Genomic DNA, 25,930 nt, shown 5'->3' on the forward strand with positions numbered 1-25,930 from the left:
TGACGAATCCATTGATGGATCAGGTTAGTTCGAGTTTTATTAAGGTGGTCATTTTGGTTTGGCGTTAGGGCTCTGAAATATGTCCGGCTGCAAATGAACGACATGTTAAAGGGTTCTTCTTCAGTATTCAAGTATTTGAAAAGGTTTGCTCAGATTTACACACTAGATTAATGAGTATGTTGATGATGATTAATTTATGAACTGTATTATATAAAGTAGCATTTAATGGTCTTCCTGCATGGGTTGAGAGGATTTTATGGGCTGAAAACAAACCCTCAAAGTGACATGACAACAGGCAGCCCTGAATTTGAACCTTAAAAGAATCCACATGTTCCAATTAAGGTGCAAATCCAGGAGTGGGATCTCTGCACGGTTTACAGGCTTTTAAGGGTTAAAAACTCTGACTGACATTTACCAAATAACATATGTGTGATGAATGAATTATGAATTGTTTCAGTTAATTTGGAGTTAATGGATTATAACATATTTAAGCCATTTAACGGGTTATCTTTATGGTTGAAGAGGTTTCGTAAGGAGGGAAAAAAAAAAACCCTGAAAATGACCATCAACCCCTTTTAAAAGTCCTTAAACTGTGCAGATAATCCACCATTAAATTGTCCATTAACACTTCCCTTGAAATCCCATTAAAGTGCCTTAATTACACCAGCAAACTCAGTGATACATTGATGGAATTTGGCAAGATTAAGGGATTCCGATTGGTAGTGATGATGATGATGATGATGATGATGAGCAGAATGCGGTTACGTAACGTACAAATAAAATCACGGCGCGCGCGCACAATGTTCACGTGTGTGTGTGTGTCCGATTCACATTCATGAAACTAAAAGAATAGCGATTCTGATAAAAGCCCAAAAAGTGCCGAGATATTAAGCTCTGTCAAATGTTTTTCTTTAATGCTGTGAAAATTCTGATTCTGTATTTATTTATCTGTGTTTTTATTTCTTTTGTTTCACTTTGCTTTTGGTCGCCTTTTTAGATTCCAAATTCATTCACGGACGCTCACGCTTTGGAGCTCTTCCCAGGTCAAATTAGTGTGTTTGCTGTTGGGTAAGTCCGCTAGGGCTTAACTTCGCAGCAGATGCAGGATCAGGGCCGAGCTGGGATTTGAACCATCGACCGCAATAAGCCCCCCCCCACCCCCCATCAACTTCAGAGTGTCTGCATCATGTGTTTTATGATGATTATATTTGAGATACCAACTGCTTATTTCAGTATATATATATATATATATATATATATATATATATATATATATATATGTGTGAACGAGAGCCACCATTGGTAATATTTTAGAAAGAAAACACACTTAACACTAACTGAGATGTACAGAGCTGTTGTCATCCAGAGTTCTGAGAGCGTCATGTACTGTTTACTGTTGGTTTTGTGGTGTGGACAAGTTGGAAGTAGTAATACTCGGATGGTTCGGTTCGCTTCTATTTCTGATCAGGTTACGAAGATGCATATATATAAAAAAAAAAAAAAGTTAACGGATGCTTGTGGTTTATTCAAACGTGGGTTTTGTAGTTTCAGCCGTCATTTCATATCAGCTACAGTGGCATCAAACTCAGGAGGTCTGACGGGCTAAGAGACACAATCAGCAGCGTCTCCTTTGAACATTTACCTACCTTTCTGCCTTTTGGACTGGACTGGACACGCAGAGGTGAATCCATTTGGTCACCCAAGACGAGGCAACAAGTGCAATCTCCAAGTGTTGGACTTTTTGATTGAACCCTCTCATGTCTGGGGAACTAAAGCCCTGATTGACGTCAGGTTTACTGATGAGGAGTGCGGGCCGGGTGGGCAGAATGACTAGACAGGTCGCAAAACGATGACTTGGGCGAAGGGATTAGAAACCAAGCCCTGTTCAGAGTAGACCAAGTGTCTTAAAGAACCAATTAACGAACCCAAGAACTAAGTAAAGATAATGACTACCTGATGGACAAGATACAGGATCTGGAAAACTGAACCGAACTGCCCCGCTCCTTCACTCCTAGTCCTCACTGGCCCTGGACTCAGGATGCTATAAATACCACCCGTATAAAATTAATTCCAATTGGACGATGCAGCGGTTTGACTTTTGTAGGTTTTGTTCCTTCATTAAATCCCTGTGCAAGAAAAAAGGTCTCTAATTTGTTAATGCTGAGTGCCACCTCGTCAAAGAGTTCAACATTTCGAAAGTTTTTTTTTTTAATGTCCTGCCCGCTCCAGGCTGCGATCTGCGCTCCGGCTTCCAGACAAATTCAACATGTTTTTCAACAAGAAAAGGCACCCGATACAGCTAAACAGCCAACTAGCCGAACCAAACGTATCGCATCCCTGTTAGCTTCTCTCTCACCGAACCAAAACCCTGACTAACGGAGGTGGAGGCCAGGACCTGCTGGGCAGTGGGGTTACCTAGAGAAGGGTTTACACACGTGGTTAAACCTTTAGAAACAAGGTAATTCACAATGGTGAAACAGGGAGTACGGCCGACTAAGCCTGGCAGAACCCCCGACAACCTAAAAATCCAGTTGGCCTTCTTGTAGGATTTTGAGATTTCTGACTTTGGTGTTGGACTATTGAAAATGACAGGGTTTTCGTGTTTCGGACTTTTCTCTAGTCTCTGACTTTGTGTGAAATGTTGAATCGTTTGAACAGTTGAAATGAAACTGTGTGAGAAGTTAGAAGGGGAACGTCTCTTGGAGTGGAACTGCAAACAACTTCTTCTGGGACATGACAAGGAGCCACAACGACACCCTGATCACATGTGAGGGACTAAAGTCAAAAAGGTTGGGAAACGCTGGTAAACAATGCGTTTCATTTCATGTTTATTATATCAGCCTTTAGGTAGAATATTAGAGGCAAGGTGTCCAGTTGTTATTGACCTATAAAAGTACAATCTCCCCCCCGTCCCCCGGTGTCGTCCATGAGGGGCGTCTTCCAGTTGTGATACTGAGTTGAAACAGCAGATGGCACCAAAATGTTTTTGAACAGTTACTAGTGGTGGAAGAGTCTTTCATTCAAAACCCTGCTGCAGTAAAAGTACAGAAGTATTCTCTGGTAAATGTCCCTAAAAGTATCAAAAGTAAAAGAACTCACTCTGCAGTAAAATGGCTCTTGTGGCTGATATATTATTATATATGTATATGACATAATTATACTGGTAAAACAGTATTTTACTTATATACTTCAGTTCCTGTTCCGATAGTTTAGTTCAGTAGTCCAACCTTTGCAATGTGTTATTGCAACGTTCATCCCCCGTGATGTCCAAAATCCCAAGAGACGTCCACATAACATTGCGTCCCTGGATCAGATCCTAAACAGCTACTGAATGGAGCTTGGGGAGGGGATGACATGTAAGCAAAGGGGGCCCCCCGGGCTGGAATCGAACCCCGGGCCGGCTGCGGTAAGGACCCAGCCTTTGAACATTCCACCTCAGGCCTTCAGAGGTGGGGACAGAATCCTGCACAACCAGGCCAGAAACACACTGACAAATGAGAGCACAGGAGCTACACGGAGAAGTCGAAAAGCAGGTTTTCAGCAATTCAAAACAACCGTTTCGCATGTGTGAAGAGGGTGTGTGTCGGTCGTCCCCAAGAAACCCTCAACCGCAGGATTGAATGACCAGCCCCGACCTGTCTGTAGTGGCGAAATCCTTCCAAAAGACCACCTGCAGTTTGCCCGTATGGGACTGCAACACCTCGACTCCCCAGAGACAGAACGCGAGGATCCTATTAAACTCACCTGTCAGTGGATCACAGCTTCCTGACAGGCGGGAGGCAGCAGGTGAGGCTGGGAAAATTACATCCAGCACCCAAGGGATGTGCCCCCCCCCCCCACCCCACCCCCCCACTGCTCTTCTCCTTCTACACCAATGAACACGCTCAAAACAAGATTGCCGAGCAACATTTACAACAATAACTTTAGTAAAATGTTAATATAACTGTTATATATATATATATATATATATATATATATTTAATTTGAACCACACAATACAGCAACTTTGGTAGGTTTTGTTCCTTCATGGGATCCATGTGCAGGAAAACAATGAGTCTCCATCGGTGGCTAGTCTCTAATTTGTTAACACCATAACCTGCCCCAGGAGCTGCTGATCCACCTCTACACCAATCCAGCCTGCTCTCTGGACATCCATCACTGCCTGGTTCAGGATCAGCCACCACAACAGGACAGGAACAGACTACACCCCCCCCTCCATTCAGCCCTCATACATGTCCAGCGTCAGCAGGCAGCATCACTGCAAGACCCGTCGCACCCCCTTGGACACAACCTGTTCCAGCCTCTCATCCCTCTGGGAGGCGCTGCAGAGCGCTGTACGCCAAAACAAAGCAGACACAGGATCAGCTCTCTTCTCGCAGGCCGTCACTCTGACACTGTATATATATATATATATATATTTTATATATTCATAGCTGACATACATACTGTATATTTGCACGTGCTTGGCCATTAAAGCTGATTCTGATCATTGCATGGATGGACCATTTTAATGATGTGACACAGAAATGCATATCTCCCCGGCTATTTTCTGAAAGTGTGATCTTGAGGAAGAGACGAGGGTCACAGTTGAGCGAGAGCCTCGGGGCGGGGTGGATGTTGATTACTGTAACACAGTGTCTAGCTGTAAGTTCACAGACAGCCTTGGGGTGGGGGGATCATTGACAAAAATAAAGGCCGACACATTTCAAGCTTCAAGCGAGGACGTCTCAGGATGTCCTGCAGCTCCTCCTCGCACACTGGATGGGATGGGATGGAACATGCCCCCCCCCGGGGGTGGGGAGGTGGGGGGGGGGGGCTTTTTCTCTGACATTCACGTCTATAGAGCACCGTCAATATTGACATCCATAATGTTTACCACCGTGATTCAAAGTTCAGCCGCCGATCTCAACGCTCCTGCACGCTCCAGCTGGAAGGATAAATGCTGGCTGAGCGGCCGGGTGTGTGTCAGCTGACAACAAGCTGCAGCCCCATGTGTGTGTGTGTGTGTATGTGTGTGTGTGTGTGTGTCCAGATGAAACTTTCCACTCCGCCTGTAGCCACGGCGGCCGCTGACCCTTTGTGTGCCGATTGGTTGGGTCAATACTGTTCCGTGTGGTAGTGGCCTGCAAACCCGGCTGAAGAGCTTTCACCTCTTTGAAGCTCTTCAGCCGTCATCAACCAGCGGAAACATTATTGAACAGGTCGCACTCACCAGTGGCACATGAAAGAGAGGCTGGGCCCGAACGCTGCTTCGTTCACCAAATCATCATCATCATCATCATCCCCAGAAGAGGGAACTCTGCTGCACAGACTGCCTCGGTGTTTAGTTCCTTTTGGTCCTTGTTTTGCTCCTTTTTGCGGCGTCCAGTCCAGTTTCCGTGTTTTTGCTTGTTGGTTTAGTGTTACTTGTTTCTGTAGTTTAGGGGTGGGAGCTCTGGATCCAGCGGCCCATTGTGTGGCTGGCCCAGACTTCCCCCCCCAGGCCTCCAGACCTTCTTTCTTTGTCGTAAATAAAGATCATTTTTGCTTTAGCTGAACCTCGGGCGTGGCGTCCTCTTTATATGTTGAGTTGTTGTTGTTGTGGCCATAACAGTGAGAACCTTTTGTATGTAAACGAACTTTCCTTTGTTTACAAGAAAAAAAAATTCACAGGGTACCTTTAACCAAATTGCCACAAACAGAAGGGGAGGGGGGGGGGGTGTACCAGTCCACAATGTACCGATTCATGTATGTAGGTACAAGGGAAGAAGATGTAAAAGGGAATAAGAGGGTAACAATGTGGGAACTGCTTCCGGTGTACAGACCCGGGGCAAGAAGACTTCCTCTTCCGTGCGCTGGGTCATGGTTTGCAGTCCGATTAGAAATCTCAGAACCTGTCGGCTAACTGTCTGACGACGATTTGACAGGGGAAAAAAAAGCTCACCTCCGGGGTTCCCAGATTGCATTTCGGCCAAAATAAAGCTATCACTTGCTTTGCTAAAGTAAAAACACAAATGTACCCAGCTAGGAACTATGTAGTAAGCCTATCCCCATTCAGTTACGCCCTTTACCCTGCAAATCATAGCTAGGACTCATTGACCCCGTCTTCCCCCAAACTCCTGGCTTTCTTGCTCATTAATGGTCCTACTGTATACCCAGTAGGAACTCATTAGTTAGAAATAAGTTCCCACCTTGTAACCAATACATACCCCCCCTCCCCCCAGTCATGGTGCACCGTCAATACGGAAGATGACGCTGTAAACGAGGAAGATTTGCTCTGCACTTCTGATTTTTGTATGAAATGCACACAAAAATAGACTTAGAAGTGGGGTATATATACCAAGACATGCGTATAAATATAGATATATCCAACACACGTGCGATGATCTTGTCATGCATCTGCTGGATTTGGGTACTGGCACCTTTTTTTGGAGGGGGGGGGGGGGGTCCAATTCCGGCACCGGCACTGAGTGTGGCTGCTGCAGTGGTTTTCTTGGAATGTGAGCTGCCTCCCTGGGTCAACTATGTGCTAATAGTCTTACACTGTTCTGAGAGGTCATAGTGACACTTGAGACTGAAGCCCCCCCACCCCCAAGAAATAGAAAACCACCCTGACATACTGTACTTCCTTCAATATTTTTGCCCAGATTTAGGTCTTAGTTCACGTCGTCAATGCGCGAGTCACTATTACACGATTTTCTTGTATTTAGGTGTGAATTTGATCTTCGTGGTTTGGGTCCAAGGTCAGGGTTAGGACATGACTCCAAATACCTAACTAAAGGGGGCCTGTGAAGTCTAATATCTTAAACGTTTTTATTCCTTTTTAAACTTGATGCCCCCCCCCCCACCAAGGAACGAATTCATTCTACAATCAAAGGGTATCCATCTGTTTCACCTTTAAACGTTCTATTCAATCCCGTCAGAACAATTCAGCACGCTGCGACGTCTCATCACACGGGCAGCATACATCTGCTCAGAGACAAATATTTTCGCCTGCATGCCGTTTGTGATGGCAACCCTCTTGTTCTGTGTTGTGCACATAGCCAGAGGTGGGGCTCGCTGCTTTAATCGGCTGTTGCAGAAACACGGCGTGTGATTTTCACCCGACTTACAACTGCATGCGGCAATCGGCAAAGAAAGAATGGCGGCGATCGCGAACACGCGCTCCTGTCCACAAGCAAATAGCAAATAACTTGAATGAAGGAACAGTTTTGCAAATAAATCTGCTTCCAGAAGTGTCATCCTATTTTATAAATGAATACAACCTAAGCTAAACAACTGTTCAACTTGAATAAAAGTATAATACCTTGAAGAAATATCACATCATTTTACAAAAGAAATGCAACCCAGCTCTGTCCAGTATTCCACATGATAAGACAACCACTTTGAGTTCATCTAACAACATTTGCTAATAACAACTCATTCAAAGTTTTCGCCGCCGTTTGGCGACTCATCTCTCTCTCACCACAGCTCAAGTCACCTTGCAGAGAACAGGCCGTGTTCAGGTGTTAGTGGAGTGAAGTCGTCCTCAGTGAAAGTCACAGCACCCTGTTAAGTGAAAGGCCACAGATATGGTCAAAACAAACGAAACGCTGATGCATAAATGCCACCACACCACCATGCAACGTAGCGCTCTGCTGGGAAGTTATAATAACTTTTGTCAATCATCCAACTGACGGCCACAAAAAGATGCAAAATGACCACAAAGAAATACAAAATGACTACAAAGAGACGCAAAACGACCTCAAAGAAACTCAAAATGACTACAAAGAGACGCAAAACGACCTCAAAGAAACGCAAAATGACCGCAAAGAGATACAAAATGACTACAAAGAGACGCAAAATGACCTTAAAGAAACTCAAAACAACTACAAAGAGACGCAAAATGACTACAAAGAGACGCAAAACAACTACAAAGAAATGCAAAATGACCGCAAAGAGATACAAAATGACAACAGAGAGACGCAAAACGACCCCAAAGAAACTCAAAAAACAACTACAAAGAAATGCAAAATGACCACAGAGAGACACAAAATGACTACAAAGAGAACACCACAGTTTGGGCATCAGGTCAGAGTAGTGGCAGAAGTATTTCATTAACATCACATCACCAAAAAAAACCCCACAAGAAATAAACCTACATTATCAAGTTGGTAATGTTGGTGTGTGAATGTGGTGATGTAACGTGTAGTCACGTCTTGAGAGCCCCGAGAGAACATTTTTCATGATGCTTGATGCCTCCTTGTCTTCTCCTGTTTTTGGGGGGGGGGTTTCTCTCCTGGAAATGTCCCTTATCTCGGGGGAATTTTACTCTCCCCCGAGCGAACATGACGGGCAGGAGTGACAACGCCAACCCTCCACCTCCAGTTGGCACTATCCACGTTTTCTTCTCCCAACTCAATTCCACAGTGTCCATCAGAAATGACGGGGGGGGGGGTGAAATGACCAGGGATTTGCTTGAAACACGGTGCCGACATTCCCCGTGTATGTGGCAATTTAACGTGTCTCCGCCGACTGACACTGAAGGTCACGGAGCTCGGCGCCGATACCTTCGCGTTGGTATGGATGACACTGCAGAGGTCTATCTGTAGACCTGTTGATTTAGACGTGCTCACAACAGAAATAACCCAGGGGGGGTCAAAACCTGTGGCACGCTTCTCGTTTTACAGTGAACTGAGAGAGGAGGGCGCAAGTCAGAGAGAGCGGGATGAGGACCAGGGTGGACTCCTTCTCATTATTTGACTAGAGACGTCAATTGCTGTCCTGTTGTCAGGACATTTGACCATATCACACCGATCTTGGTTTCCCTTCATTGGCTGCCTATTCATGTGCGTCTGATTCAGAATTTTAAATTTCATACCTGATCTGATCTCCTTAGACCTTATATTCCATTCTGTGCACTCACAAGACAGGGCTCCCGTCTGCCCCCAGGCCCTTTTCCTATCTTGCCCCCTTCCTCTGGAATGACCTTTTCTCGCTGATATCAGACCATCTGGCTCCGTTGGGGCCTTTAAGCCCAAATTGAACTGCTTTGATTACTTTTGCATCTGTTTCCATTATCCACCCGGTGAATATGTTGTGAATATTTGGGAGTGAGGCGAAATGTGGCATGTGAGACACAAAGTATATTATTTACAGGAAGACAGAAATAGACATATTAATAGACTAATAACGAGGACAAGGAAGCTGAACAAAGAGAAACAAGTGGGTAAAAAAAAAAATGGATGTATGTATAAATATATGTGTTTTTGTAAATTGTAAGCAAAGGGATACACATTGAATGGTTGATGTAATAGATTACTTTATATACATGAGGTGGGTAGTCATGGTTGGGGAGGAAAGACAAGAGGGAGAAAGGCCTCGTCATAAAATGAAGCATCCTGTTCGGTGGCAGACGGTTGGAGTGTATCCCTGAATATTATGAACCGAATGAGGTGGAAAACTAGATTCTTATTAATTCAATTCAATTTTGTACCCAACAGTTCCCACCACGAGCAGAACCAGTACTGCGCCTTCCATTTCTTCATGTATCCTTCGAACTTCCTGAAAAACTTGGGCTATGAAACCGAACTGCCACCCACATGGGGACCAATAGCTGAGTAACTGAAGTCAAATTTGACCCAATGCCTAATGTGGCTGACGAAGTTATCCAATGTAGAGGATAAATATAGTGTGGGACAACAAGTTTAATGCCCTGAATGGTACACCAAGTGATACTACTGGCCTCTATATTGGCGTTGGGCCCAGCCAAAAAAACAAACAACAAGAAATGAGTCTCTGTTGTGTTTTAACTCTCAGCCCGTCCTGGTTAAGGGTGATGGAGATAAATGTGTAAATCCAGCGAGAGGTGGGGCTGATGATGTTCGGGATTTGTGAAATAGGAAAACAAGTTTATGATAATGCCCTGTGCTATCCGAATAAAACAGATTTAAAGGTCCCATATTGTAGAAAGTGAGACGTCCATGTCTTGTTTGGTTAAAAAGCAGGTCTAGATGCTGTATAAATACTGTAGTATTGTAGTATATGTATGTATGTAGTAGAGCATCAAAACGTTCAGTTCACGGAGAAATGAAACACAGCCCGTGTTCAGAAACTGCGCCTTTTAAACGAGCCGTCGGGACTTCCTTAAGGTTGTGATGTCACCGCACTCAGCCACGCCCCCCGGGGAGGTTGTTCAGTTTGTCTAAAACGGCTCGTTTCAGACAGAGGGGGGGAACTGAGGGGCTGCATGAAGGGCCAGAAGGAGATAAATAAGGACTTTTTGTGTGATTCACTTTTTCTGTGAATCATGCAAAGCTACTCTAGTGGAGTCCTAGTATAAAAATATGGAGTTGAAATGAGCATGATATGGGGCCTTTAAAATATTTTTCAAAATAGTTTTTTGGTCATAATAGGGTCCGAGTCACAAATCGAGTAAACAATGCATGTTACGGTGTTGCGGCAAAGCGAGCAGCTGAGCGAGTGTGTGGCCCTGTAATGATCTCCTGCTGTAGAGAGCAGCATTAACTGGATTAGCAGTTCTTCCTGGCTAATGAGCAGGAGAAACTATCTTGGGGGGGGGGGGGGGGGGCTGTCTGACCTTCCACACCACTGTAAAAAGATATAACAGAGCCTGTCACAGTGTGATTATCAGCACGACACCCCGCTGCAGTGCAGGCAGCCAGCTAGACCAGGCAAGGAAACTCTAGACCTGATAGAGGATGTCATGGAGCAGCATGAGCTCTATTTCTGTTTTCTCGTGCCCTGCTAGCGCGCTATTCGAGAGAAACTCTTTCCTGTATTTTCCCGTCCTGCGGACATACAGCTCCTCTCAATAATCTATATTTGTGGCTTTCAGATACCATATATATATATATGTGAGTGAAAATATGTCCAGATTATGGCTCGTGTGTATGAAAGCAAAGAAAGGTCTAATTGTGGAAATAATGACTACCGAATTACTTCCACGGAATTTATAGCATTGAAGCATTGAAAGAAAATAATAATTGCGCATTTGAAAGTTTCAGGTGTGTCATTTCTATAACTAGGTTTTACTGGGAAGAGAGAAAATGCAAGTGTCCAGTGTTTCTTTATTGTGGCAGTGTTGTAGTGGACTGTATTTTATAAAAAAAAATGTTATTTCAGACGAGCAGCTGAAAAAAAACCCTGGAAATGTCTAACTTCATTGTAAAACGAAAGAAAAGAAGGGAAAAAAAAGAAAAGAAAAGTCTTGATCTTTTTTTCTTTTCTGGATGTTTCAAAGAGGGAAATGAACACACATGAATTCAGATACTTTTCAAAGTAAAAGTAGGTCTCCAATTTCAATATTAAGTATCCAGTAGATGGTTATATTTCACAATTATTATATTCAATTGCAATTTGAATTATCTTGGCCTTTCTTTGCTTCCGTACACACAGCCCCTCCTGGAGATAAACCGGCAGACATCCAGGCAACTAACCCAGACTGCCATGACATGTAACATGGACATTGATGGTCCCCAGAGGATGAATCCTCATGATTTCACCCTCAGGTCAAAATGTCACTTTGTCTAACGCTTTGGTCCATGACAATATACATTTGCCGTGAACTTTGCTGTGGATCATCTTGCTCGACCAAGGTGATGAATCCGAAATGTTTGAGGTGACGCCGTGAGCTTCTGGTGCCGCCAGCATTCCCTCAGTTTTCACTAGCGTGCGAGGGAGATCTCAAACTAATACGCAATGCAGTTTGTTTGTCATGAAACTTACTGGAAATTACTCCGAAACACACTTGCGGCACTTATTTCACTCAAGGGTTGTTTAGTTTCACCCCGAAGCTGTTTCCACCCAAAGTCCACGCCCACCTCTTGTACAATGCACCAGGCTGTTTGTGGGTTGTTAATGTAATAATAACATTATTCATGAGGCCCTACCCTGATTGGCTGGCAGCACCTTTGGGCCCTGGTCCTTCCTCTGACGGAAATAATAGCTGCTTAGAGCGAAGAAAGGCCGCTTGTCCTTATACAAACAAGCCTGGTTCAGGATTATTTACACACTAAACAGCAGTATTTGTTCTCACCGTGACGTCGTGTGGTGGTGGTGGTGGGGGAGGGGGGGGGGGGCAGGTTGTAGTAGCGTGTTGAAGTGGCGGAGCACTAGTTTCATACTTTTACAGCACTTAAGTTAAGGGAGTTCTTAACTTTAGCCACTGTCGCCGAGTGCTGGGCCTCAGTAAATAATATTACCAACAGTGCGGCCTAGACCGGCTCTATGAAACGCGACTTCTGTTACGATTTGGCGCTTTATGAATAAAACCTCATTGAATTGAATCTCTGACTGCAAACTCCAGCTACGTGCATAATGCTTTGTACTTTAATATTCATAATCGTTCCGTGGGCAAGGCAAAGCTTTCTAGTGTCCAATGAAAAGATCGCGGGGAAATGTGAAACTCTGCCTGCGATCAATAACCAGGCAAAGTGAGCAACCGAGGAAGAGACGTGCGTAGCCTAGCTTAGCATGGAGAGAGAGTGGGGTGGCAGCTGCTCCTTTATCCACATTGGAACGTTTCGGTCTGACACTCTTGACTTCACTCAAAATTGAAGTTTTGTTCGATTTGTGGATTCATTAGCGGTCGCCACTGTGACACTGATCACACTGTCAGACAAGTCACATGCTCTATTTTGACCAAAACGAACCTCGACCTGAAGTAAACTCCCTGAGTTTGACATAAACCTGTAATTCGGAGCTCGTTCAGCCTTATAAATTGGCCCTTGGCCCAGAAAAGCTGTTGCAGTCTCTCAGCTGCTCTCAGCCTAGTTTTCACCCTCTACCTCCTGCTAATTGAGGTATGCTGTAAGATAATGATAGGGGTGTGAGGGGATTCAGCGACTTTGTATGTACCAAGCTGTAAAAATATTGTAATTTATATCATTATGGGCCTTTGTTACAGTATCAGGTTGTTCAGAGCGAATCAAGTCGCTGAGGTATCCCTGGTCTAATTCAATTTACCACCAAAACAGCCAAACCTGATTACTGTAATCCAATTTGTTGGGGGCAAAGTGGAGCAACGATGCCTCACAAGATATCATGAACTCAGTGGGATCAATAGGTCAGCGGACGAACAGCTGAGGGGGGCAGCGCTGCCCCCGAAGGCTCCTTAAAGAGACGTGTTTGCATCCGGCTTCCGGTTATTTCTGCTGATATTGTGGCACAAAGTACATTCAGACCGCCTCTTAATGGAGCTGGCTTTGTGCACGTCATGTTGAAACAGCAAAGGGACAAAGCACAAGCTGGCACAAAGTTGTGAGAACACTGTTGTCTGAAATATCATTCGGGGTTATTAAAATGCGCCTGCCTGGGAACTAACGGGCAGGGACGGATTGAAGGGGAACGCTACTGCTTTTAGACCACAAAGTTGTGTAAAGCGTTTATTGCTCCAGAGGGAGGAAGTCCGATAGTGAGTCCACTTCTGTAATTTCATTTCAAGTGTTTACATTCTGGTACGACTTGTAGCTAAACCTGCAACAGCGGATTCCTTTTGGCCACTTGGGGGCAGCGTAAACAAGCTCAAACATCAACATCAGCATTCATTTTGCCAAAAATCAGGTGTCCTCTTTGCTTCGCGGACACCCTCTGTGTACAGCGGTTTGAACGCAGGACCTTGACTTGTAATTGAGTATTTCTTTTACGCTGTCGCTACTTTTGCTTGAGTAAAAGATCTGAATACCCCCTCCACCACATATTAAAAAGGAAGTTTTATTTTGAAATGACTTTTTTTTTAACCACTGTTCAACATTTTGAGCATTTTACTGTATATTTTTTTCTTGTACTTTTGTATATTATTAGTTGGCTCAGAGGCTTTCATGCTGGTTTGCAGTATTAGTATGGCATGCCAGTAAAAGCATGAAACTGTATTGTACAATAAGAGTGCTGTGTGACCATATGTGCACTTTCTGAGACATATGTGTTAGTGTGCTCTGTTGGTGGAGGCGAGAACATGTGGTGGGGGCCTGGGGCACAGGTGTGTGTGTGGGGGGTGGGGGGGGGGGGCGAAGGGGGGCTGAATCCGACACCGTGGTTGGTTAGTACTGTTAGACCCCACTGCACGGCAGCAAAACACCCTAAAAAAAACTTGTCACACCCTAACCCACGTGACAGACAGACAGACAGACAGACGAGCAGACAGACAGACACGCACAAAGAGTTTTGGTCGGCCCTGTTGGTGCAGTTTCGCCCCCCCCTCCTCCCCCTCCTCGCCCTCCCATAGGTACCTCATAACGTCACGCCTACTGTTTGGGTATTGTGATGTCTTCTCGCGACATTTCCCCTCTCACGAAAAAAAAAAAGAAGCGAGAGAGAGTCAGAGTCAGAGAGAGAGAGAGAGAGACGCGATCGCTGACATCTCGCGAGGTTCCCTCACAGCGGGAGCCCACCCTTCAGTGATGCCGACTGCAGTGTGTATAATAGCGGCAAGGGAAGCTCTGAGAGTCTAGGAGGAGCTGCGGCAAGGTCGACAACAGCATCCTGCTCCCCCCGCCCGCCCGCCCGCGCCGAACGACAGACAGACAGACAGACCAGCGGTGGACGGGATTAAGTCCAGTGTCTCCGAGCAACGAAAGTTACCGGGGGAATTTTTGGGATTTTACTGCCGCGGAAGAAGGAGAAGCAGCAGCAGCGGGAGGAGGAGGAGGAGGAGAGCGGCTGAAAGTTTCCAGCCTCATGTTCCGAGGCAGCTAGCGAGCTATCCGTCACTAACGTTACTACCGACTACCGGGCAGAGCAGCGTGTTCCTCCCCGTACATAGGAAGCCAGTCGTGTGTTTGTCACGGGGCGACCGCCGGACCTCCACACTTCCTCCAGTTAGCTTTGTGGGCCATAACGTGGCTTTTCTCCCCCCCCCCCCCCCGTCCACACGCGGTTTTCACGTTCATTGGTGTTTTTTTTTGTCTGTCTGTGTGTGTGTGTGTGTGCCTGTGCGCGCGCGCGCGTGTGTGTGTGTGTGTGTGTGTGCCATGTCAGCGCCATCCTCCTCGCCTTCCGCCCCGGCGGAAAATAATAGTCTAGCCCCGGATGCGGGGCTGAGGCCGCCCGGTCCGACGCCCAGCCAGAGCCGATTCCAGGTGGACATCGTGGCTGAGGCTGCGGGCGCCGCCGAAGACAAGTCCCCGAGCTCCGACGCCTCCACCACTGCCCCATCCAGCGATAAGGCCACTCCCGTCGCTCCCCCGGACGGCCCCGGTGCGGATCCCGGGGCCGGCGGGGAGGAAGCCAAGGGTCGGTTTCGGGTGGTGAACTTTGCGGATCCGAGCGGAGCCGGCTGCGCGGCCTCCCCGGAGGCGCCGGCCGAGGGGCTGCAGAACGGGGACACGGTGATGAGCGAGACCAGCTTGCACTCGTCCACGGGGGGCCAGCATCACTATCACTACGACACCCACACCAACACCTACTACCTGAGGACTTTCGGCCACAACACCATCGACGCGGTGCCCAACATCGACTTCTACCGGCAGACGGCAGCGCCGCTGGGGGAGAAGCTCATCAGACCCACCCTGTCGGAGCTGCACGACGAGCTGGATAAGGTACGCCGCAAACACATGGCTTGAGTTTACCGCACGCACCATCCCCGCTAGAAATCAGCTTATGGCGTGAGTGGGTCCCGGTGACAGCACGCCGTCCCAGGTCGAGTCGATCGGTCCTTTATTTATTTATTTATTTATTTATTTATTTATTTGTATTTAAATGCCACAGATCCCATCACCTCACTCCAGGCCGTGCGTTGTGCACACATGTGCAGCCAGAGACAACATGTGCCCCCCCCGTGTCCCCTTCTAGGTCACAGCAAGCCTTTTGTTGTTGTTGTTGTTGTTGTTGTTGTGTCATTGACAGAGAGAAGCTGGAGCTTGGTTACAAGTGAACAGCTGATGGTCATCGTGTTTACATTGTGAACAGCAGACAGCACAGGTAGTTGTGTGTAGTGAACCCTACCCCCCCCCCCCCCCCTTGAAATGTTCCATATGTGACCGCTGAACATGTGATTCCAACACACAATACGTGCTGATAGGACGGCCCCCACTCTTGGGGTTTCCCCACCAGAAAAGTAAACCCGGCCGCATCCCATTCCATTGGATGGGGGTCGGGGTCGAGGTCAAGGGGGCGAACCGTTCCTCTATGGAGTTGGTTGTGTGTGCGTGTAGAGGAGGAGGAGGAGGGGGGGGGGGGGGTTGTTGGTTTCATTGTCATGTTGAAACAGGAAAGGGGTTTGAACAGCACTGTTGACTAAACTCATCATCCACTTCAGTGGAACCGTGAGCTGGGCCAGAAGTATACCCAGGTATGTGGGCCTGGATGTCCGCGTACTTTCGGCCACATGGCTCTTCTTCCAGCGAACAAACACGCATTTCAAAAGAGAACCGGTCATGTCGGAATTGGCCAAAAAGCATGCCGACGACCCATGCTGACTTTTTTTTTTTGTCTGTTGATTAAAGCTCAGTTTGGCGTTGATGCGCTTCAATCATGTCCCATCGTGCAAAAGTGCCCCCCCCCCCCCTCCTCTCCTCTCCTCTCCTCTCCTCTCCAGGCGGACCCGACAAACAGCCGACTCGACTTGATTCGTTTCTCCTCCGCGGGCGTCCTTCCCAGTGAAGTCAGCCGCTGTGCTCGGTCGGAAGGGCGCTCGGGGTCACGGCGGCATGTGACTGACGGCTCTTTGGTAGCCGTAGGTGCCCCCCCCATCTCACTATGTTGTGTTGACCTCAGCCCGAGTAGCCTTTTTTTTTTCCACCCTGTTTTCCATTTAAACTGCCACGGTTACATTTTGATAAACTCTTTTTAAAAGTGACAGTTTGGCAGCGGTAGCCTGGCTAACGCACGGCGGCCCTGGTGATGAGTTTACACCGGCTCGCTCTCTCGCTCTGAGCCGCTCCAAAGCCTGTACTGTAAACATATGAATGCTATGAATAGAAGACATTCATGAAATGCACTACGTAACCTGTGGCCACCCGTTTATTTTTATTTTTTAACTTCATGCCCCCCCCCCCCCCCCCAGCGCCATTTCAAAAGTAGAACTACAGTTCTTTGATGCGGCTCCGGCGGATGGTTATCGCAGTTAGTAACAACCGGTGGGCCGCTGCGGAGGGAGCTGCTCGGTTGTGTTCTCCTGTGGCGGGAAAGAACACCGACTAAAGAGAGCCCGACCGATATTGGACGTCTGAGAGCGACGCCGATATTTTTGAATTTTGGTATGTAGTGGTGGTGGGGGGCGTTTTTCACTTGTTAAAGTAATGACCTCAAACATATCTCTGGCGTTTCTCTTCTATCAGTTGATGATGTCAGACATATCTATCGGTGTGTGTATATATATATATATATATATATATATATATATATATATATATATATATATATATATATATATATATAATTTTTTTTCTCCTTTTGGTGGCACTGTGCTAGGCAAAAAAAAAACCCAAACCAAATCATGAAACTACACCTAGCGCTGAGCGTACAGAGATGAGACTGATATCGACCCCTCTTATCTAACCTCCCATCAAGACCGCAATGTCTGCAATGTCGGCAGGATGTGTCGGTAGATTGATTGGCCGTTAGAGCTGGTCCTCCACGCTAAAAGTCTGACCTGCTCTTTTTTTTAATTTTTTTATTTCGGCTCGTCATAAATGTCGAAATGGTGGAAACAAATGACTCATGCACATCAACACGCTTGAAACACCACGATATGCTTTGGAAAGTGACGCAAGTACGAGTGATTGACAGTAAATATCATAAATAATTAAAAGGGAGGAGGAAAAAAAAAAAAAAAAAAAAAACTTAATGTGCTTAAATGTGGTAGTGTAGTGCAATTGAGCCCAGTTTGGCCCAGTCCAAGATCACCACACCAGTGGGCCCCAGCGGTCACATGATGGTCGAGTCTACATGGCTCACATTCCAGAGCGGACAGCAGCCACGGAGCGTAGCGTTAGACAAAAGAAGCCGGTATTTGACCTTCCTTTACACTGGCTGGTGGGCTTGTGATGAAGTTACTTCAATATTATCCGCGAGGGGTCGGCACTTATTAAGTCTACCCACACCCTTTTTTTTTTTTTATCCACGTGTCGCGAGCGACCGCGTTCTGTCCAGAGGTACGCGTTTTGACGTCCAGCCTACCGTCCGGGGTCCAAGCCGCGGTGAGAACTGACCCTCGTTGGTGAATCATGCCATAGTTGAAACGAAATGGTGCCGATCCCACCAACCTTGTTTTAAGGTTGTGTTTTGGTTTTTTTTAATCAAATGAGTGAGCTGAAATATCAGGCCGTTCAAGGGAAGGCCATCACGAGGAATGCCATGTTTAACATTCCAAAGTGAGATATGACTCTTAAGAAGAAGAAGAAGAAAAAATTGGTCAGCAGCACATAGGCTGCGTCTCTTTTAGAATATGGCTGCCTGACACCCCCCCCCCCCCTCCACAGTATATCACTCTATCATTGATTCCATCATATTGTACAGGCTCCCCTTTTTTTACCCTTATTTTTTGATTATAATTTTGTTGTATTTCTACTTTTATTATTTTAGGTATTTATACAAAACATATATATATATATATATATATATATATATATATATATATATATTTAAATGGAGTCTATTGTTAAAGCTGTTGTAGTTGCTGTTGGTTTTCAGCTTTTGATAATGGGCTTTGGCAGCATGATGCTTTAAACCCGGACAAACGACTCCATTCAATATTTGGATTTCTTCAAACTAACATCAACATGGTTATCGGCCTCCAAACAGCCAGAAGTAGTTGAGCTCTAATTGGTCTTAAGTGGTGGCATACATGCCGCTTGCTGCCCCGAGTTACCACTACTGGAAATGGTAGAACCTTTTTAGCCCGTCAATACACAGGATGTGATGCAACACCCTATGGATTGTGGATGTTGTTGCCGTGCGAAAAAAACGCAGCCAGCACTAGTGCGCACGTTATCCCTAGTGCTGGGCCTGTTTTTTTTTTTTTTTTTTTTTGTAAGGTTTATTCAGTTATCAAGAAGTGGAAAATGTTTTCTGGGTTCGACTCATTTGTCCAGATAACTCGGCAAGCCTGCTTCCTGGAACAGGTTCGGTCTTGAGATGTCAAGGTCAAGGACGGCCTTTTTTTTTTTTTTTTTAGATATGCTGCATGTAGTTGTCGTGTGTGTGTGTGTGTGACAAAGTCGAATATGATGTCTCCATGTTTGGTCCGCTCTTGGGCTAGCAAACACAAAAAGGCAGAGCAACCGCCGTCGGTGCACGGTTCTACAGGGACTGGACTGGACGGCAGGTCGCCCAGTGTGTCCCTCAACGTAAGCAGGATGCCTTTGTCCAAGATCACTTCCTCCAGTCGGCTGTATAGTAAATGAAACATTGGTGAAAAGCAATCTCCCTACCCTGCTCCTTAATCTCTGAAGCGGCCGATGAGCTGTTCCCGTATCCAGCCATCAAGTAGTTTGTGATGAAAAGCCCGGTCTCGTGTTTTCTCAAGGTTGCGTAGCTGAAATGGGGGCTCCTTTTTTATTGCGTTTCCCTAGTCCGACTATATTAAGCCTTTAACGACATGTACGCGGCGCAGAATCGGGAGACAAGTCCGTTTTTCATCACCACAAAATTACTGCCGCGATCCAACTGATAGACGGCGGGATTTAATTAGCTGCTGTGGTTGGGCCCCCCCCCCCCCCCCCGTTCACAGAGGCGTCACTGTTTGGCTCAGTGTCTGGGGGGGGAAGTGAGTGAAGTGGCGGTTTGAAGGTCATGGCGATCCTGGTGTTTCCACTGTATCATGCCCAACGCCGAAGAGTTTTCCCCCTCTCTGAAGCGCACACGCCCCCGAGATCGAAGTGTGGAATGGAAACTCCTCTGTGCCAATCGACCGTCGCCCCGTGGACATGTTCACAGCAATCAATGAGTCATTCAGTGCACTCTCAGGGTACAGTCCAACTGCATCCCCCCCCCCCCCGCCGACTACTGAGCGCCTCAGGTTCTTCATATAACCACGATGAGCGCAGTGATGGTGAAGTGAAGTAGGAAATTTGGCGTGTTTTAGCGGGATGGGGTATCACCAGCGGGGACGGGCAGGAAGGCCTCACTGTCCTGGTGCATTGGGCCCCTTGATCCGGTGGCCGCAGCGGCCGCCGCCGCCGCACCAGCGGCGCTGTGCTGTAGGTCCGTATCGACGGGTCAGAAGGGAAGCGGTGACAAGGAGGATTTATTCAGTCCAGAGCGGCCAAGCATGAACGCTCTGTGCTCTTTAAATATTGATGCCACCCTCAGTGTTGCACCACTGTAGCAGCTCCACTGTGTCTGAAAAGGCTGGTTACTCTCTTTAAGGGTTCACCTATTGATTACGTTGAGCGAAATTATCCAGCACAACTTCCCACGTCTTCAGATTGCTATTTTCTTTGTCCAACTAATAACGCCAAACTCAATTTTCGATGGTATAAAGCAGAAATTCTCACATTTGAGAACCACCGAATATTTTAGCATTTTAGCTTGGTAGTCGCTGATTTGATCCCTTGTTCATCACACCCATTTTTTTTGTAATGCTTGTGAACTTGAGGAGGCACTGAAAAAAAAAAAAAAAAAAACCAGGGGGGGGGGCCAGCTTGCATTTGGCCTGCCAAGTATCTGGGCACCGCCATAATTGGCAAGATATCCAAGACCCTCAGCCTGCTATGATGGCACTGTCTTTTCATTGTGGCAGCTTTAGTATAGCAGCGCTGCGGTATGGGCGCAGTGTCACTTTGTCAGCCGTCGGAGATGTTTGCCACACTGTTGTGGTTGCATGTGTTATTCCATCGTGGGGAAATGTCGCAAAGCAATGAGCTCCGCGCAGTATTTACCTGATGCGGTGCAGATTAGAGCCACTTGGTTTGATACGGCTTTTGTTTTGAGTTTAGACGGAGATGTGCGTCCTCTTGGATTTAAGGCTGTTGGCTGTAAACGCGGCGGTGCGTTATCTTTGGCATCCACTGAAATCATTTTACACACGGGTTCTTAAAAGTTGCTACCCCTCTGATACCCCTCTGATACCCTCTGAAGCTCAGAGGTCATGTTGGCTGACGAGGAATGCTGCAGGGGTTTTTTTCTTCTGTGTTCTACAGTTGCCATAGTGGCGTTGGAGTGCCCTCCTGGTGTCTCTGGAGTTTAGCTAATGAGAGCTGCTCTCTGATGGCTTTATTGAGCAATGAACCCCCCCCCCCCCCCCCCCCCCCCAGCCAGCCACTGATCTCCATGGGCACCGACAGGAAGTTACCGTGTGTGTGTGTGTGTTGTGTTTTTTACAGCAGGCCGATGCAATCACTGATCTCCCTGTATTTTTCGTTTCAGCATTATCTGATATTACCGATCTCCAATTACACTGTCTGAGTAAACACCACCCAACATTTCCCATCATGCCATCATTTCTGGGTGCTCGTAATGTTTGTTTTTTTTATTCATTTTTTTTTATTTCCCTTCTAATGAAAAGCTGGTATCAGACATCTTGCATCCCCTACCACCCCCCCCCCATATGCAGCGTCCTCACACTGATGGGTCACATATTACACACACGGCATGAATCCGAACAATGCCCGACGCCTCGTCTGTAACTAAAGCGAGCCGCCGATTCATGTTTCAGATTCCACAGCTGGACTTGACGCGGGAATTAATTAACTATTTTTCCTCACTGACCCACATTATCGCTGCGCGCACACGCACACACACACACACACACACACACACACACACACACACACACACACACACAGTATCCATTCAGTCTCCCCTACGGTTAGCTTGCAGCAGCTTGTAGCATATGGGTTACCGTGTGTGTGTGTGTGTGTGTGTGTGTGTGTGTGTGTGTGTGTGTGTGTGTGTGTGTGTGTGTGTGTGTGTCATTCACACATGGGCCTCGTGAGTTATAGTGAACATAGTAGATGGTGGTGTGAACTGCAGGTTATCTGGTCAACGTGATATGTTTTACTTTGCTTACCTTTATTTTTTTTTTAGCTTTTTGTGAAATAAACATTTATTTTCATTCAAGTTTATTTTTTTTTAAGTTTTTTTTTATCCCCCAGTAACTGATAAGCGTGGCGTACTGTTAAAACAATAACAATAAATGTGACTGAAATGAGTTTTACATTTCCTGTTCCCTCGTCTGGAAGTCAGTGGGGTTTCTTTGAATGGGTTTTTGGTTAGACGCCTGAAATAAGGTCTGTGGACTTGTACACACAAGCTGAAGATGTTTACACGTTTTGGTCTATGACATAAAAATACGTCAGTAGATACCCCCCCCCACTCGTGAACTTTGAAGCTTTTACGTTCCTAAATCCTAAAAGTGGAGTTCCATTGCATCAATGTTTATTGTGTCAAGTATAACTTGCATTAGAGCCTATGAAGTAGGATTTAAAGATGAGGTCTTGGAGTGTGGTGTTACTGCTGAACAACATGTCCTGACATTTGTCCGGTGGACTAATTCAATCGGGTAATTAGTCGTGAAATTGGAGTTTAGGCTCACACCCTTTTATTATTATTATTATTTTTTTTAAATACACGAAAATGAGAACAACAAGGTGCTAGCTGCTCTGCTCTGAGTCCACGTTGCCTGACAAACCGTGAGGTGCAGCTGTTGAGTTTGCTGCTCTTTACAGGAGATTTTGTGAGTCTGCACAATGGAGCCTCTGTTTGAGTGTTACAAGTTTTTTTTTTTTTGAGCACCCCCTCCCCTCCTGTCTCTACACTACTCCCCCTTCTCTTTGTTTGCTGCACAGATTGTACACAGAAACAGGAAGCAAAGGACGCCCTGGGCTTCTGGTGTGGCCTTTGACAAGGGAAGGGAGTCCTTTTGTCTCGGCATCAGCCGTGGTTGATGGCCTTACAGCTGTTGTAACACACACACACGCCACACACACACACACACACACACACAGCAGTTTGGCAACAGCTCGTAAAACCTCTGTGTGTGTGTGTGTGTGTGTGTGTGTGTGTGTGTGTGTGTGTGTGTGTGTGTGCTTTTTGTCTGCCGAGGACCTGGCTTCCTTCTTATCCCAACGTCCAAGTGCGTCACATGCGGCCTGATGTCAGAAATAGCACAACAACCCCACCCCCCTCCTGAGACAATTTGTACCAGCTTCCATGTACAGTAATTCAAGTGGGAGTAAATGGGAGTTTGGGATTTCTAGACCCAAATAAGACCCAGAATGTCCAGCTAACAAATGCAGCTGCTCCGCTGGAACCCGGAAGAACCTTGCTGGCGAAAGAAGCTTAGCTGACTTGTGTAATGCAGCTTTGTTGTGTCACGCTGCCGAGAAAATGAGAATTTGACTGTCGACACTGTTCGCAGTCCGCCACCACTGCAGCTTGAAGTGACTGTCGAAGTCCCCCGTTCAGCCGGTGTGTCGGGCCAGTGAGCGCGGAGACCACCGATGGCCTGATAGGCTGGCAAATCGCCGGGCCAGTTTAAACCGTTCATGTCTGTAAATGGGGGGGTTTTTGAATGACATCAGTGAGAACAGATCGGCCCCTGTCAGATGTCCTGCAATTTGCAAACACTGTGGTTGTATTGACTAAACCAGGCGTGCCAGGGTTTAACAATAATGGTTGCCCGCTGGCCTGAGGCCAGTAGAAAGACACGCCGTCCTGATTGGACCTTTTCTAAAAAAAAAAAAGAATAATGTAAAGGACTTGACAGCTAAACTCCCCATGTTGGAGACCTTTTGGGATACGCATACATTCCAACCAGTCATTTTTACAGCCCTGTCAAAGTGGTATTAGAGAATAATACCCTATATAATAATAATAATAATAATAATAATAACCCTAACCTCAACCCTTACCCTATGAACCTAAAGCGCTACTTCAACTGATAGGAATTATTGGCAAAATGACACAAGTAGCAGTCTTTAAAAGAGTTTTCCTTTTTTAATATAGCAATAAGCATTAATTGGTATTTGCTAATTATGTGTATGCACAGTTAGGTTGCTTGTAACATTCAACAATGTCACACAAACAGCCATACATCGTGAGTACCTTTTTCAATGGGACACATTTGATGTATATGAGATCCTAATGAAACACAGGTTCATTATCCACGGCATTTTTTGGAGATTTGCATTGAGATCAGCAGGATTACAGTAATATATATGTGTATGTATATATATATTTTTTCCAACCCACGCCCAGTGGAATTTTTGTCCCCTTCAAGGAACACAACAGCGGTGACCTTCACAGTCGCATTTCCTCTCGCAGCGCGGCGGGATCGACTGTCTCTCCGCTGCCAGCACTGCAAAGCTCAGCACTTCACAAAGCACATGCACCAGTTTCACTCCGTCACACAGTATGGAGGGGTGAATGTTCACTTTCTCACATGATACCCCCACCCCCCACCCCCCCGTAACTGCAATCCTCAACGTACTGGAACAAACGGTTGTCTGTGGACAAATTTCCCTGACAAATAAATGTAGTATTAATTAAGTGTCTCAGAAATGCCTCCTGGGAATCACGCTGCATGTAGCATATGCTTGTTAAGATTTGTGGATTTGGTCTTCACTGGTTCTTTCATCAGACAGTTTCTGGTTGGGAACATGATTTCTTGTCAATTTTAAACAGTATTTAGGCAAAGTTCTTGTATGGTTGCTTGTGTTTAGACTGGCTTCTTTTGTTCGATGAAATAAGATGTTGTGCACCAACACATTGGGGATTGCTCCGGCACCAGTATCACAAAAGTGATACCAAGTCCTCAATATATCTTAACACTAGATCATCAAATCGCACAGTAAAAGGCCGTAAACAATTTTTTCCCCTTTGCTCAAGTTCGCCTCGTCTCAGGAAATGAGTGCCGTCTCTTGTTCCCTTTGGCAACCCGACTTTCTTCAAGCCCCCCCCCCCAGCTCCTCGCTCTTAAATATTCACCTTGAACTGAGGACACTGTGACAATGAGAGCTGTTGTCCATGTGCATCAGTTAACATACCACATGTCTGCAGAGCTCGACAACTCAAAGATGTTTGGAGGTCAGTTTGATGCGACGGCTAATTGAAGCAGCTTGTTTCATGAAGGGGGGGGGGGGGGGGCTGTTTCGCATCATGGAAAATCGGCAGACATTTTTTTATATACATGTTTACAAGCTGCCGCACGTGTGCGCTTGTGTGTACACATGCGAGCCGTATGGCAGGATGTTCCCACAATCCGGCCAATTTGCATTCAATTGCAACATTAAGTCTGTCTTGGTGGCCCACTACTGTAAACACATGTACGCAAAGCATATGTGACGGAAAGTTAGAAGTTAACGGGGCACCGGAGCAAAAAATGTCCCCGGAATGTGACAGAATACCGCATTTATTTAGCTGGGAATTGTTTACTGCTGGTAAAAGTATTTTTGCCGGTTTGGGACACAATATTCTGCTTTTTAGTCATGAACGCGTGTTCTCCACATTCACAAAACTAAGTTGTATGTCCAGCGACTTGTCTCCCGTGTCGTCTTCACGGGGGCCTGTTTAGCTCCAGCCTGACCAGCGAGACTGATGGCTCAGAGGGGGGAAACAGTGCCAGGGGTTTGTAAGAGCCCAGTGGAACTGTTCCAAGGTCCATCACTCGTCCATCACCTGCATGGGGGTTTTCTCTGGGTACGTCCTGGACATGGACTGTGGGTGGGGTGGCGGAACGTTTGATGAAACATCGTGATCGTACCGTTTAACCGTGACACTTTTTTGTCAAGGTTAAACGTTTGATCGTAGCTTGAAAATGTGATACCGCCACATCCCTGCAGTCGTTACAGGGCAAGTCTCCACTTCAGATTCATCAGCTTAAGTCAGACACAGTAGATAAACACTGAACTCAATCCCCTGCTTCCAATGCGTACTCCCACCCACCCCAAACTAAAGCTTTATCCGCGTTCCCAAAACAGCCTCCTCCTCCGTCCGAGTCCACTCACAGACGCCGCCGCCGCCTCGCCGAGCAACAAAGCCCCCCACTGTTTGCGAGGTGCCTCACTCGCCA

The 25,930-nt window shown here is 46.4% G+C and overlaps 1 protein-coding gene across 3 annotated transcripts in view; it reads left to right on the forward strand.

Moving 5' to 3' along the window:
- Positions 1-14,564: 14,564 nt before the first annotated feature.
- slc12a2 (solute carrier family 12 member 2) overlaps positions 14,565-25,930 on the forward strand; it is a 46,506-nt gene continuing 35,140 nt past the window's right edge. For all 3 annotated transcript variants that reach the window (XM_070924706.1, XM_070924704.1, XM_070924707.1), the window contains exon 1: positions 14,565-15,515. In XM_070924706.1, coding sequence (XP_070780807.1) covers positions 14,949-15,515 — 567 coding nt within the window. In that variant the 5' untranslated portion in view covers positions 14,565-14,948. The remainder of the gene's footprint in view (positions 15,516-25,930) is intronic.

This window comes from Enoplosus armatus, chromosome 18, assembly GCF_043641665.1.
Source record: "Enoplosus armatus isolate fEnoArm2 chromosome 18, fEnoArm2.hap1, whole genome shotgun sequence".
Lineage (NCBI taxonomy): Eukaryota > Metazoa > Chordata > Actinopteri > Centrarchiformes > Enoplosidae > Enoplosus > Enoplosus armatus.